Source organism: Corapipo altera, unplaced genomic scaffold (assembly GCF_003945725.1).
Source record: "Corapipo altera isolate COAL_440 unplaced genomic scaffold, ASM394572v1 305, whole genome shotgun sequence".
In the NCBI taxonomy this organism is placed as follows: domain Eukaryota; kingdom Metazoa; phylum Chordata; class Aves; order Passeriformes; family Pipridae; genus Corapipo; species Corapipo altera.
In genome coordinates this window covers 1-14,122 of record NW_020885011.1, presented here as the reverse complement: position 1 = coordinate 14,122, position 14,122 = coordinate 1, and the positions used below count along the sequence as shown (strand labels likewise).

At 43.9% G+C, this 14,122-nt stretch overlaps 1 protein-coding gene across 4 annotated transcripts in view; it reads right to left on the bottom strand.

The window, feature by feature from the left end:
• DUS1L (dihydrouridine synthase 1 like) overlaps positions 1 to 12,926 on the bottom strand; it is a 17,112-nt gene extending 4,186 nt beyond the window's left edge. For 2 of the 4 annotated variants that reach the window (XM_027667476.1, XM_027667474.1), the window contains exons 1-11: positions 12,570 to 12,926; positions 10,348 to 10,456; positions 9,392 to 9,442; positions 7,598 to 7,710; positions 6,781 to 6,863; positions 6,511 to 6,614; positions 4,988 to 5,132; positions 4,283 to 4,379; positions 3,838 to 3,926; positions 3,005 to 3,171; positions 2,418 to 2,455 (exon numbers count right to left, since the gene is read on the bottom strand). In XM_027667476.1, the coding sequence (XP_027523277.1) occupies positions 2,418 to 2,455; positions 3,005 to 3,171; positions 3,838 to 3,926; positions 4,283 to 4,379; positions 4,988 to 5,132; positions 6,511 to 6,614; positions 6,781 to 6,863; positions 7,598 to 7,710; positions 9,392 to 9,442; positions 10,348 to 10,456; positions 12,570 to 12,806 (1,233 nt within the window). In that variant the 5' untranslated portion in view covers positions 12,807 to 12,926. Of the gene's footprint in view, positions 1 to 2,417; positions 2,456 to 3,004; positions 3,172 to 3,837; positions 3,927 to 4,282; positions 4,380 to 4,987; positions 5,133 to 6,510; positions 6,615 to 6,780; positions 6,864 to 7,597; positions 7,711 to 9,391; positions 9,443 to 10,203; positions 10,323 to 10,347; positions 10,457 to 12,569 lie in introns of those variants that run through there. The other 2 variants (XM_027667475.1, XM_027667477.1) reach the window with 2 other exon arrangements.
• Positions 12,927 to 14,122: the final 1,196 nt, after the last annotated feature.

Below are 14,122 nucleotides of genomic sequence, written 5' to 3'. Positions count from 1 at the left end.
CCCCAGTAACCTGTTGGGCAGCCTGAGTTACCCACCACATGCAGGCACATGCCATAAGCCCTCTGTAACAAGCATGAGCACATTCGTTGCAGGTGAGCTTGCTGCAGTTCTCTGCAGTTCTCTGCAACACTGAAATAGTGCCTGACATACTTGCTACCATCCGTAGCTATGCCTAAAATACATGTTACCAAGCAATTACTTCCCTATATGCAGCTTAAAATATATCTGTGTATTTATTAAAATATAATGTATGACCCTTAGGGGACAGCAGCAGCTGAGTCCTGGCTAACTGATGATTTGGCTATACCGGCCTGGGTGTCTGGGGTGCTTTGCTACCTCCACCCCAGTTAAAAATTCCTTCAGGTTTAGGGAGGCCTTGGTTAAGTCCCTTTTTTTCCCCTCTCTCTCTCTGCTCCCCTCCCACCCCCCGTTTCATGATATAGCTCAGAAACACATGATCTAGAGGGAAAAATACCCAACCAGGTCCACTCACAGGATTTCAAGGGCTGCCTTCAACATTACAGTGATGCAAGAGCAAAACAGAAATGAACCTAAGCCCAGCTGCAGCCAATCCTGGCTGACACACCGAGCAATGTCACCAGGATTAACTATGAAACAGGATGGGTTTGAAAGCAGGCCAGACCAGTGCTCAATGTTTTCCCAATAATGAACACAGCAAGAAAAACATTTTCTTCAGTAGCTGCAGCTCCAAACTGATCCCCACCTGGCTGCTATTGCTGCGGTGAGATAACAGTGTTTCAACAGTGAGCAACATCACATGCTTGTGTTCCAGGTCCTCCCCTACCCCCGAGGTGTAATGCTAATTTTTAAGCTAGAACAGAAAATTACTTCTTGCATTTTACATGCTGCTTTACAGGTATATTAGCAGGAATAAATACACTCTGCCCACTCAGCTCAGCAACACCTCCCTGTCAAGGAAACAGCCATGTTCCCCAAGGGAAAATAAAAGCAAAACAAACTCTTTGCAAATATCAAATACTTGAAGTTTCAATACACAACCTGGAAAACAGCTGCCTTGTTTCGCATTGCTAATAGTGAAAGCCAGTGTTAATCTGCTACAAGTGCAAACTGCTTGTTTTGATAAGGGCTTAGATCCAAACCCAACAAGACCCAGAGCTGCAGGTGCTGCCTGACTCACTGCAGGCTGTACTGTGATGACATTTAAAGTATTTGTACTAGTACACTAAAACCACACTGCGCAAATTCAAATTCTCACTTTGCAGGAAAAACTCCATCACCACCAATTATAGTAAGAGGGGGGGGTTTGGTTTTAATTTCATAGTAAAATGTACATGTGTCACTACTGGAAGTTTGGTGAGTTGATTCCAAGAGATTTTGGGAAGTTCATCTAACTCACTTGACTCTCTTAGCAGCAAATATCCTCAGCAGCAGTAAGACTGCACTTTTTTTGGACAGGAAAGCAAATTATCTCAAAGAACCTATATATGTTAGTGATTTTTGTGTAGCACCTTCAACCCCAGAGAGGGGCTGAGAGGTTTTTGCCTGAGTACGGACTTCCCCCCCTACATATCAGCAGGACTTGACATGCTCCTGCACTGTAGGGCACTGGCACAGACCTACCTCAGGATTTCAAATGACAGAATAGGATCACAGAATAATTTGGGTTGGATGGTCATCTAGTCCAACACCCCACAAAAAGAAGGGACATTTTCAACTAGATCAGGTTGCTCAGAGCCCTGTCCAACCTGACCTTGAATGTTTCCAGGAATGGGGCATCCACAACCTCTCTGGGCAATCTGGGCCAGTGTCTCACCACCCTCAGCATAAAAAATTACTTCCTTACATCTAGTTTGAATCTACTCTCTTTTACTTTAAACCCATCACTCCTTGTCCCACTGCAACCAGCCCTGCTAAAAAAGGTCCATGGCCATTTTTTTGGTAGTCCCCTTTAGGGAATGGAAAGGGCTCTAAGGTCTCCCCAGAGCCTTCTCTTCTCCAGGCTGAACCCCTCCAGCCTTTCCCAGCCTGTCTCCACGGCAGAGGGGCTCCATCCCCCTGACCATCTCTGTGGCCTCCTCTGGACCTGCTCTAACAGCTCCATGTCTCTCCTGCACTGATGCAGGTGCAGCACCAGCGCTTGGCTTTGTTAAACCTCAGAGGTTCCCAGGGGCTCAACCTTGTCCAGGTCCTTCTGGATGGCTCCATTCCTCAGCTGTGTCCACCCTGTGTGCACCCTCAGCCTGATGTCTCTGCAAACCTGCTGAGGCTGCCCTCCATCCCACTGTCCACATCACTGGTGAGGACATTAAACAGTGCTGGCTCCAGTACAGACCCCCAAGGGACACCATGTCTTACTGATCTCCATCCAGACATTGTGCCACTGACCATTACATGGTCATTTAATTTCCATTTAAGGGACACTCGTACTGACTTACCTTAGGGTTTCCACATTGATCACATTTTGCATATTTGGCTGGAAAGATGAGAGAGAGCTGATTTCAGCAATGGTATTTTTATGTGGAAAAACTAAGTTAAAAAAAAGAAATTGGGATCAGACAAAGCTCAGTGCTTTTTTGGCCGCAGACTCTTTTTGAAATAAAAATACAGTACCTCAAATAATAGTGCTACGGTAAAGATACTTTGAATTTTTAAGTGCCTCTAAGCTAAATCCAAACATAGAAAATTCTAATCCTCAAGTCAAGCTCAAGACAGGAGGACATCTGCTTGAAATGCATACAAAATTTCCATTTCAAATACTAGCTACAGCTATAATTCAGTTTGCAAAGCATTTTGATCTTAAAAAGATGCTTATAATGAATCAGTGACCTGCTACTTTGATTCTTGTTTTCTTTATTAATGAACATAATTTGAATCACATTGCCTGTTACTGAAGTTTTCCAACAATTTCCCCTCTTTTTTAAAGTTTCTACAACTACACAAGCAAGGAAAATAAATAGTGGCAACTATGTCAAAGGTGATATCAGCAACTCTCCATGCATTTATGCCAATAAATGGAACTTACGTTTTAAAGATGGATCAAAGCTTTTATTTGGATTTCTTAACTTCTTTTTTTGTTTATTCTTTGACAGAAGCTCGGAATTTCCATCTTCCTCCTCCTCCAGAGTACGTTTCCCTCGTACACCTTTTTCAGTTCCACTGGCTCCATTCTCCTTGCATCTCTCCTTTGGCCTGAAACAGGGAATTTCATCATAAGTTGGCCGGAGGGAAGAAGTAGCTGTTCCCTGGCCACTACTGTGCTTTACTGAAATCTGGGTAAACTAAGTCAATTAAAATTGGCCAGTTAAATTAGGCACCTGTTAGCCTATTATTCCCAGGTTTTACTTAAGCATTTATTTAAGTATTTACTTAAGTATTAATCTTGACACTCTTGTTCTCTTCTTCAGCCCAACTTTCAGCAGAAAGGGAATAAACTATCTATCTGAAAAGTGTCCATACACTACAAGCATCCTTTATAGAATACAATTTAGTTCCCATCTTTGCTACGAGGGTAGTTACCAGCAACATTTGTGCTGCATGTAACAATAAAGCACTGTCAGGTAGCATATTTGCTGCACATCAGGTTCTCTTTTTGAGCTACAGTGGAATTCCTGGTTTTTACTTTCCAGAGAAAGAGAGAAATCTGAGGACGATCTAAAGGAGAAGATGCAAAAAACAAGCAACATCCCCAGGAACAAAATAATAACCACGAAAAAAACAAAACAGAGTAAAAATAATCCAAAGTCTTCACTTTTTTTCAATGAATGTAAGCTTCTAGAACAGAATCAGTGGCTGATACTGCTGGAATGGGTGTGAAAGGTCTATGAGTACCTTTAAGTATCAGAATAGATGACTCACCCTGGCCTGATGTATGGCTGACATATCCAGTGGAAAAAAGGCAAACCTTCTTTTGGCTTTTCTCCTTCTTTCTGATTAGCTATTTCTTCCTGCAGCATAGAGTTACAGTCACTTTTCCTGGAGTTCGCAGGCAATATGCTAAATAACACTTCAACTCCAGGAAACCACAAACTGGAATTCAAGCTAACAATTACTGACAGTTACATACGAAAAAACCCTCTACTAAGACAGGTGAATTGGAGCACACTTGTAACTCCTAAACTCCTTTATCCCATGTAAAGTTGTTCAGGCTTAAGGGGATGCTAGTGCAGTAAACTACCAATATCAGGGTTGGTAAATCCACAAAGTTCCAGAAAAATGACCAATGGGTGTCAACTGCATGACACATATGGCACATTCCCACCAAGTGCAGACAGTACTGTGAGATTAGGGCCCATCTTGGTACCTGGCATCGCAGTTTCAGCTCCCTGTTGACATCTACAATCCCCTCTAGCGTCTTCACTTTTGCTAATTCTTCACGCAGCTGCTGGTAAACTTGAAGCCTGAGGCAAATCCCAAATATCAAGTCATATTTAGACTGAGATCAACTAAACATATCTTTATAAAAGTTTTTTATAGATTTTTCCTAGTCCACTTGCCTTTGGTAAAAACCTATGTTCTTCCCTCTAAGTCCAGACAAAAGCACACATACCTCTTTTCCAGATAAATACTTGGAATACAACCAAGGTAGTTTGAGATAAGTTCACATGAATGTATAGTGCACCAGCTGCTCCTCAGTAACTACCCATGGCCATGCTTTTGCTCCACAACAAATGCAAGAGCACTTTGCTTCACAGTGAACAAGGAGTGAGTTAACTCATGCTTGCCATGAAGGGCATGTGTGCATAAGAGGAATTACCACATGGCAGCTACTGCGCTGTGAGCTCACACCCCAGCTTGTCTTGGGGCAGTTTGTTCATTCCCCATGCCCTGTTTCTCAGATATGAAGTGAAGGGTAAAGGCCTCAGCCCACATCCTCTCCAGCCAGGTCCAGGAAAGAAAACCTTGCAGAACACTCATTCTGGCCCAACAAATCCTTGTCCAGAAAACCTAGACACTTGATAAGCAGGATGAGTCCTAAAAACACTAAGAGTTCTCTGGAGATACTCACGTGTGATGCCAGAGCTTGAAGAGATGAGCCCTAACATAAGACAATGGACAAGGGTACTTCTGCACTATCTCCAGATACTCCTCAGCCATCTCCCACACCAAGGGGTTTCGGCCTTCAAACAAGGCTGGATTATGAAGATTACCTTCTAGAGAATAAAAAGAAATACTCAAACTTTCATTTCAGGATTGAAACAAAAACCAAAATCTGGAGACTGATCAGCTCTGTCTGTTGTAATTCTACCAGCCAGCCACGGACACATCACCCATGTACTACTCACAAGAGGGACACAGGATCCGTAAAACTCTAGCCTCACCTCAGGACACTGTATTTCACTATACAATTCTTAATTGAGCCTAACTGCACATATCTATGTCGGGATAGGTGCAATTGTGCAAGAATTTGTAACAGAAAGCTAGAACTTGTTTCGCTCAGGAAGACTGCAAAATGCCTTCTCAAACGGGTTAGATGTCTTTTTTTCGTCCTTCTGCATGTCAGAGAAAGTTGCAGGGAGAAGTGAGTAATCTCTCTTTCTCCCTAGTATGCAGAGAGATAACGTTTGCAGATGTGTACAAGGCCTCCTCAGGCCAGAGAGGGTGGAGGGGGAGAGAGAAGATACAAAAAGCCTTGGAGAAGGTAGGGCGTTGATTTTTTCTCCCCTGGGGCCCTGGTGTGTGCACCATCGTTAAGAAGTGGTCCTTGCATCTGAAATAAACCTTTTTTTAATCCTTCGACTGCCTTGGCGTTCTTGGGAAGAATACCCGCGTATGTTTTACCTTACAATCTAATTAAAGTACAATTTCTAGAAAGGCATCTAACCTTGACACAAAGACAGGAAAAAAATTAATAAATAGAGAAATCACCGCTTTTGTTGTCCAACGGTTAAATACTTAAACAACAAGTCTTACCTTATGTCTGTATGGACATTTGTCTGGCCTCAGTTTACAAATACAGCTTCTCACTATGCTTTTCTCTACTGGCTTCACAAGCCTTTAGTTAACAAGTATTTTCTAAAACCAAGATTCTACAACCCCCCAGAAAATATCCTTCATTGCTGTAACTGTGTGAGTGATTGGAAGCTCTTTCTGATGCCTATCCTAGTTCTTCCTGTAGGAAGTTATGTCAATTCTTTCTTGTCCCAACCCAACATGAAACATCTGCAGAATATTAATCCACAGATGCACTTAGTTAATTAAGAACCACTCAAAAACTGTTCCATTGATTAACAAATGTAATCAAAATATTCCAGGAAAATAGGAGTCCCATATGCCTTTGCCAAGCGATTAGATTTGAGCTGTTCAGTACTGCAAGTCCAGCACAACAATTCTTACAAATCTTAAGTGATTCCTGGTCCTGCTAAGAGATGGTCAATATAACAGGAGAGAGAATGGCCACTCAACTGTCAATCAAAGCTGTTTACCAAGTCAATCTGACTTAAGCTTTTAATAAATGTATATGGGGCTGCTAAGAGAATAAGAAACAGTTTGTATTCTCATCTGTTAGGAGTAAGAGTTCATTTTCTTTACCTGCACTCATGACGCCATGCACTCCTGTCTTACGGATACATTCTTCCACGTCACTGAGACACTGGATGTTTCCATTTGCGAATACAGGAATGTTTACAGCTTTTCTATACCAGTGAATAAAAGAGATGCATAAAACTGAGAATTTGAGTCAACCTACAAATTCTTCTCCTGTCACACAAATTTGTTTGCTCTTCAATGTCACTGCACACTCTGCTTAAAATCCAGTGTGTCAGCAGGAATTCAGTAAGACTGGTACTGCTCACTGCTCACCTGACAGCTTGAATGTGCTCCCAAGATGCCACACCAGCAAGTGGTCCTTTCTGTTCCTTAGTACGGCCATGCACAGTCAGCAGCTGGAACACAAAATTACATTTACTTTTCACAGGTATGAAACACTGGAACAAATCCACTGACAAAAATTTCCTTTCACCCTATACACTTCATGGATGCACTGAATTCCCACTGCTATTTCAACAGTGCAGGCAGTTTAGCATCACAGAAAGATGTCAGCAGCTCACCTACCATGGCATGGTCTTGGGCTCCTTTCAGTTTGCTATTCCATGGCATGACAAGATTGTACCATGGGAGAACCTACAGATTTCCTTTTGCACTGGATTCCATTTGTGATTCGCTTCGGAATTTGTGATATATTGATCTAGCTTTCTCCTCAGCAGAAGTTGAGGAGAAATACTGTCACTACTGGCTCTAACTACAGACCATCTCTTCCAGTTTAAATGGAGTTAGATCCAAGAAGGCTGCCTCTTTCTTCAGCAGTGGTGGTCATCTTTGATATTCTTTTTTTCTACAGTCCTACACTGCCTCCTGCAGCACTCTGTGAAAACTGAGATGCTCAAGCACAGTAAAGGATGCAGTGATTACAAGAGACTCTGAAATCATCATGTCTCCCACATCATGCTATTGACCTGCTGCCTGGCACTGCAAAAACACATACTCACTGTATCCTGTTTGCTCTGTCTGCAAAACAGTGCAGCTGATTCATCTCCACAGTACACCAAGAACTGGTCATCAGATACTTGACACAAAGACATGTCCAATGCAAGAGTACAGGGAGCAGTTGCCTCCTTACCTGGCAGCCAGCTTTCTCCAGCATCTGTGCATACTTCACTGTCTTGTCAATGTCTGGGAAAACGCGGATTTTGCATGTGATGGGAACAGAGAGCTTCTCGTTAGCCAGTAAAACTGAGAAAGATTGAAAGGACAGGTAAGTGGGCTGCACAATGCTATGAAAAGTGTCTACTCTCCTCAAGATCTGATACCATGTGTGGTATGGAAAAAGCCTGAGAAGTTAATGCTGTGTAGTTCTCACAGCTTAAAAAATCAGCAGTGTCCTCCACAATCCTTATTGCATAGGTTAATCAAGTAACAGTAAAACATAAAGTACAACATCTGCATTCTAACAAGGTGGCATAATATAGTCACCATTTAATAGCCCTAATGTTTCCACCCCATCAAACCTTCACTTTCAAGGACCATCCCCTCAAAACTTAATTACTGATACAAGTTAATTATCGTCACAAGCTATTGTACTCCTCCAATGTTAACACTTGCTTGTCTACCTTTCCTATGAAAGGTGCTTCGCTTCTTTGCAAATTATCACCCAAATAATCATGACAAAGTAGTCTTGTCCATGGCAAGCAGAGGCTTATCAACTGAGGTAGAGTGTGGACCCGAGTAAGTAGTAAATGTGGATCACAGAGTCAAGGTGAAATCTAGAACATGTTAAACTCCTATAGTTCTTACACAGTGCATGGAATCACAAAAATACTAAAAAAGGGAGCCAATAGGAAAACACTGAGTAAGGGTATCTTTGAAATTCTCTTCTCTTCCAGACTTTGGATGTACAATGTAGGAAGTCATCTGCTGTCTTCTAATGCAAATCCTACGAGCTCCAGTGATAAGTACTCCCTATCACCCTTTCCAAGGAGCACACAAGCAAGGTGTATATAGGTTCAGGTAGAAAAGAGAACTCCAACATTTTAAAGGCAGTTGGGGAAGAAGGACGAAGAAGACCACAGTCTAAGATAACTCTCCTACTAGACAGCCTCAGTTCCCACCCAACGAGATGACCTGAGTTGTTTTCACATCTTGAGCCTATTCTGATTTCCATATTTCACAACAACCACATTACATGCTGGGCAAGGAAGCACCATCTCTCTTCCCAGGTTCTCGGCAGTGTCTTTGTGCCAAACAGCACTCAAGATTCCTCAGACCACAGGGAATGCAAACAGAAATAAGACTCTAACTTCATGGTTCAGACACTTGCTTCCAAGTGGGGTGGAGGCACATTCTCAGTTCTACACAATGACCAAAACCTTGCTTTTTACATCAGTTACAAATGCATGTCTTAAAAAAATGTTCACAACAGCTACTGAGAGCCTGAAAACAACCTACACAGATTAGAGGAAGAAAGACATAATTTGCTGTGCTGTGGACAGACGGAGTACACTGAATTGATCAGAAAAGGGCAACTGTGACTTCAAGCAGAAACCTGTCTCTTGGCACCTGAGAACTTCAAAGTGAAAAAGTAAGGTACTGGGAGTTCTGCTGTTTCTAGAGTTGGAGAGCCACTGAGCCATCATATGAGACTGGAACTTAATTGACTCACTTTCACTTAAAATTTGTTTCAGGTACTGAAGACTTTTAACAGATCTAGTATGAGTTTGCAGTGGGATACCACCAAGTATCTCGAGGGTGCCACTGTATTACAGCAAGAAAGAAAGAAAGAAAAAACCAATGCAAAAAACCACCCCAAACCTAAATACAACCCTCCCCAAAGAAACATGCTGCACCTCCTTTCCCCAAAAATCCCTAAAGCTCCTCTCAGTGATGTGTTCTTTTGATTCCCTCTCTAAATACTTACTCATTCTCTGAAGAAGATCCCACTCCTCTTGCAGAAATGCTCCGTAGTGACCTATGATAAAATAGCATAAGACAGATTTGTGTAGAGGAGTAAGATCCTGAAGCACACAGCTCTCATAAACACTCACATACAAAGATCCAGACACTCATATGCCTCGTCAGTAGAAACAGTTGCTCTGTCCTGCCCCAACTGGAAGTTGGATCATTCTGTTGCCCCTGCCACACTAGACTTACAGGGTAAACAAGGAATCCCCACACCCTGCTTTCACTGGTACTCCCTAGGGCTGGTGCGTTGACACTGGCAGCTCAAAGTCCAACTTTCAGAGGTTTATATCAGATGTTTAAAAAATCCAGTTAGGATAAAAGCTGGTAAGACTGAAAGATCTGTTTGCTCTGTACGCCACTGATCATCTCCTACTAGTCTTTGAAAGACATTTTAGAAGAGGAATGGGCATTTACTGAACACATTTTCCTCAACATCCTAACTGATCCCAAATTTCCAAACACAGGCTTTGGTTTTCAAACATGCAGTATCTGTAAGGGATTCAGCAGGTGTCTTCTTCTACACTACTGTGAATAAACTCTGTGCAAGTATCCAGAAAACAGGAGATGATAAGTGTCTGCATGATGTAATTTTAAATGTAGTTTTTCAAAATTAGGCTGTTTGAGCAACTGAAAGCAGAAAGAAAATCAAGTTCTTACTAAGAATACTTTTTGTGAGGGATATTCTAGACACAGGAGCTGGCACTTAAGAGAAATGGGAATTAATTATTAGTATATCTAATTTTTGCTTTAGGTACTACAAAGCATTACCTGTTATAGTGGGTATAAATAAGTCTGACTTCAGCAGTTCTGCAGCTCCTCCCCAAGGCTTGTCCCTCTCCATGTTTTACTGCCAACGTTCACATTTGGAATATGCCATTTCTCTGTTTATTCAGGGTTCAGGTTTGCACGTACCTCTCTTTGCAATCATTTGGGGGCAACCCAAATTTAGGTCTATGGCATCACAGTAATCCTGAGCCAACAGCGCTGCCTGGACAAACACTTCAGGATCATTGGCACAGAACTGTGAAAAACAAAGAAAAGTGAAATAATCAGGCAATAGCTTTCTTCAGGTTGTCCTGGTTTGAGACCCCTAAAATCCAATTCCCGAGTCCAAGTCCCCCTCCCAGGGATTTCTCGAGTCAGCTGACGGTCCCCCCACCACAAGGTACTGACAACACATTATGATGTAGTTATGAAGCAACTACCTGCTACATAAAACAGGCATAATATGCACAGTTAATAACAGCAAACACCATTTCTCAAACTGATCAAGGGAAGCCATTTGATACAACCTTTCGGACTTCAGTAAAGCATTTGATGCTGTTTCTCACAATCCACAGCTGGATAAACACATCACGTGATGGGTGAGCAACTGGCTCACAGGTCAGGTGCAAAGGGCTACAGTAAGTGGGGTGACATCAGGCTGGCAACTGGTCACTATTGGGTTCTGCAGGGGCTCCATCCTCGGCCCAGAGCTCTTCAACATCTTCATAAATGACTTGTAACTTTGCCAATGATACTAAACTGGGAGGAGCTGTAGACTCCCTCAAAGGCAGAGGCCCTAGAGAGAGACCCTGACAAATCAGCAGGCTGGGCAATCACCAGCCATATTTAAAGCACAGTGCAAAAATAAAATTATTAAGAAAAAATAGATTAATTTGAAACTGCTTTGTTGAAGAGGACAGAGCCAGACTATTCCTCTCATTTATACTTTTAAACAGATTTTCTAGAATTCATTATTAACAAAAATCAATGCCATCACATCTTTAAATAAACTTCAAACAAAATCTGAACTCAAACACTTCTGAGCAGAAAGTATTACTTAAACCTATCGCACTACATAAATTATGGCTGACACCAACTAAAAAAAAATCACTTGCTTTCTCTGAGATGACTGAAACAATGGAAAGTCTCCAACCAAGTCACATAGTGAGGATGTTTACACTGTTAACAAAGCCTACAGAGCAAGCTGAGCTCAGAGGTACCTCTGCCTAATCTAATCCCAAGAGTCTGTGACCAAATCTGTAAGGATTGCTGCACTAGGTCAATCCAAAGATTACTCTCCTTAGTTCTGTACTTTATGTCCAATAGCAGTCAGTGGGAAGAAAGATAACACAGCAAGTTCACAGTGACCCTCTTCAGGCAGTTGCCCCTGGAACACACAGCTTACTGAGCTGAAGATCTGTGACTTACAGCTTTCTAAGACGACTTGAATTTCTTGTATTTTTCTGTGGCAAAAGAAACTTCCCACACATGAATAATATACCAGACCCTGAGATTAGCTCAGTTGGTCAAAGCACGGTGTGAATAACACCAAGGTTGTGGGTTGCAGTAATGAATTCTGCAGTTTATAACTATCACTACACTTACTGGATTCTCATTTGTCATCTTCAAGCCAGTAATACTTCCAGTGACTTATCTCTTCCAGGGTGAAGAGTCCTCACCCATTTAAGTGCTCCATGTGTGGAAATCAGCCATTCCTCTGCTCACGACAACTGTCTTCCCCTGTATTATTCTCCAGCTCCACAAGCCATTCTCCCTCTTTGGGATAGAGTGAAGTACCTGAACATCACACAGTACTCAGGAAGCAGAAGCAAAACATGCTTTAAGCTTTCCTATCTTCCTTGCGTCCTTCCTCTATAGCTAAGCACCGAGCTTGGCGTTTCAGAGAGCTACTCAAAAAACTGTGATTCTCCCTGAGTGGTATCAAATCTGGGGGACACCTTGGCTCCACAAGACCAGCTGTAATCTGTCTCTAAAAATGAGGTGCAGGGGACTGAAACCCTGTGAGAAGTCCAGTGCTCCAGGCCCCTGTGGTTAAGACACCAAATCCTCTCGTACACGAGATAAACAGAAAAACACACTTATCTTCGTGAACTAAGTATTGTCAGGGGTATTTACGCAAAGAAATGAGATTTCTGTCGTCCTACACAACCACGTTAAAATCTGAATGAACCTGACTAGCTTCAACTCACGCACATTTGGAAAACGCCTGGATATGTTAACAAGAGCAGGGAGGAAGGCGCGGGCGCGTTTGGCAGTGCTGACTTGCGTTCGCAGCGTTGCCCAAGAGCGGCATAGCACGGTGAGCCCGGAGCAGCTCCTCCGGCAGCCAGGGCGGGGGCCGCGCTCACCTGCACGATGAGCGGGCGATCTTCGGGACAGGCCTCGCCGTAGAGGTTCTCGCGGCGGTAGTTGGCGTCCCTGAGGAAGACCTGGGCGTGCAGCATCGGCGTGTAGCAGAGCTGGGCGCCGTGGCGGCGGCTCAGCAGCCTCCAGGCCAGCTCGCTCTGGTCCACCATGGGTGCCACCACGTAATGGGCGCTCCGCAGCGTTTCCCTCCAGAAGGCCTCCCCGCGCAGCTTCGGCATCTCCCGCGCGGCCGCCCGTGCAGCGCTGCGGCCGCCGCCCCCCCTGCGCCGCCCCCCCGGGGCTCGGCCTGAGGCCCGCGGGCTCCGCGACCGCTGGGCCCGGCCCGGGCCCCAGCGCTGCCGGACGGTGCCACCGCCATCTCGCTCCGGCCAGCGCTGCGGTGCAGCCGCGCGCCGTCCCCTCCGGAAACCGCGGCGCTGGCAGCAGGGCCGCGCGCGAAGAGGACCCGCCGTCCCCTGTTCCCGAGGCTGCCCCCGCAGGGCGTGAGCCCCGAGGGCGGTTTCTTTGGGCCCTTCGGCCCCTGCCCCAGCAGGAACCGAGGGGAAGCGCCACCAATGAGCAGTGCAAGAGCTCAGACTGAGTGAGGGGCTTGCCCTGTCCTTGGTGTCGGATGGCCAGGACAGAGAGGTGGAAATGATCGAACCTGCTGAACCAAATATAACAGCAAACACGACAAAACTGCTTTTTCTGCCTCATTTTATAAAGCTACTGACCATCACCAGGATGAGCACAGTGGAGGATTTCTACTTTTCTCAGCCAATACCCTCCAGAACATCAAAAGTGCTGCCATCTCTACTCCAGTCAAAACATCAGTGTAACTTGAGTCATAGGGCTTTCTTTCTTCAAAAGGGAAAAACTCAAAATCATTATGATACTATAAAAAAGCATCAGAACCTAAGCAGGGTTACATGTAGACTCCAATTGCTCAGTAAGTTTGTTAGAGTCTGTCTATTCACAGCCTTTACAGTTCAAGTTCACTGTCAAAGCCTACATTTTTCTCCCTCCCCACCTTTCTACCACTCACGGCTGTGGTGAACTTGCTGCAAGAAATAGTTAAGTTTCAAGCTTCTAATTCTTCTCTACTGTCTTTCGTTGCCTTCAGCAATGTAAACAACCAGTTCTGCTATTTTAAATACACAGCCTCTCCAAACCTCCTTCCTCAGTCCCAATTGCCTCTCATGCAGCTGCTCCAGGGATATTTTTTCTTTCTTTTGACCCCAATATGCTGGCATGATATCTGATCTTCAGTTATGGTAACTAAGTGCAGGAGAAACACCTACTTCCTTTATCACTATTCTACCTTAAATCTTTTGGGTTTTACTTGACCTCAATCTCAGCACCAGAAAACGTCTCTACTTCTTCCATCTAATAAGTGTATAGGGTCAGAGGACTGTTCTTCAGTCTTGAGATTAAGACCAGCATGGTCTTAACCTATGAGAAGGTAGCTGAAAAGGGAGAAGGTAGCTGAAAAGGGAGATGGAATGTATCAGCTGACAACAGTCCCCACTTCACGTTCACAGAGAAGAGTAGGTGT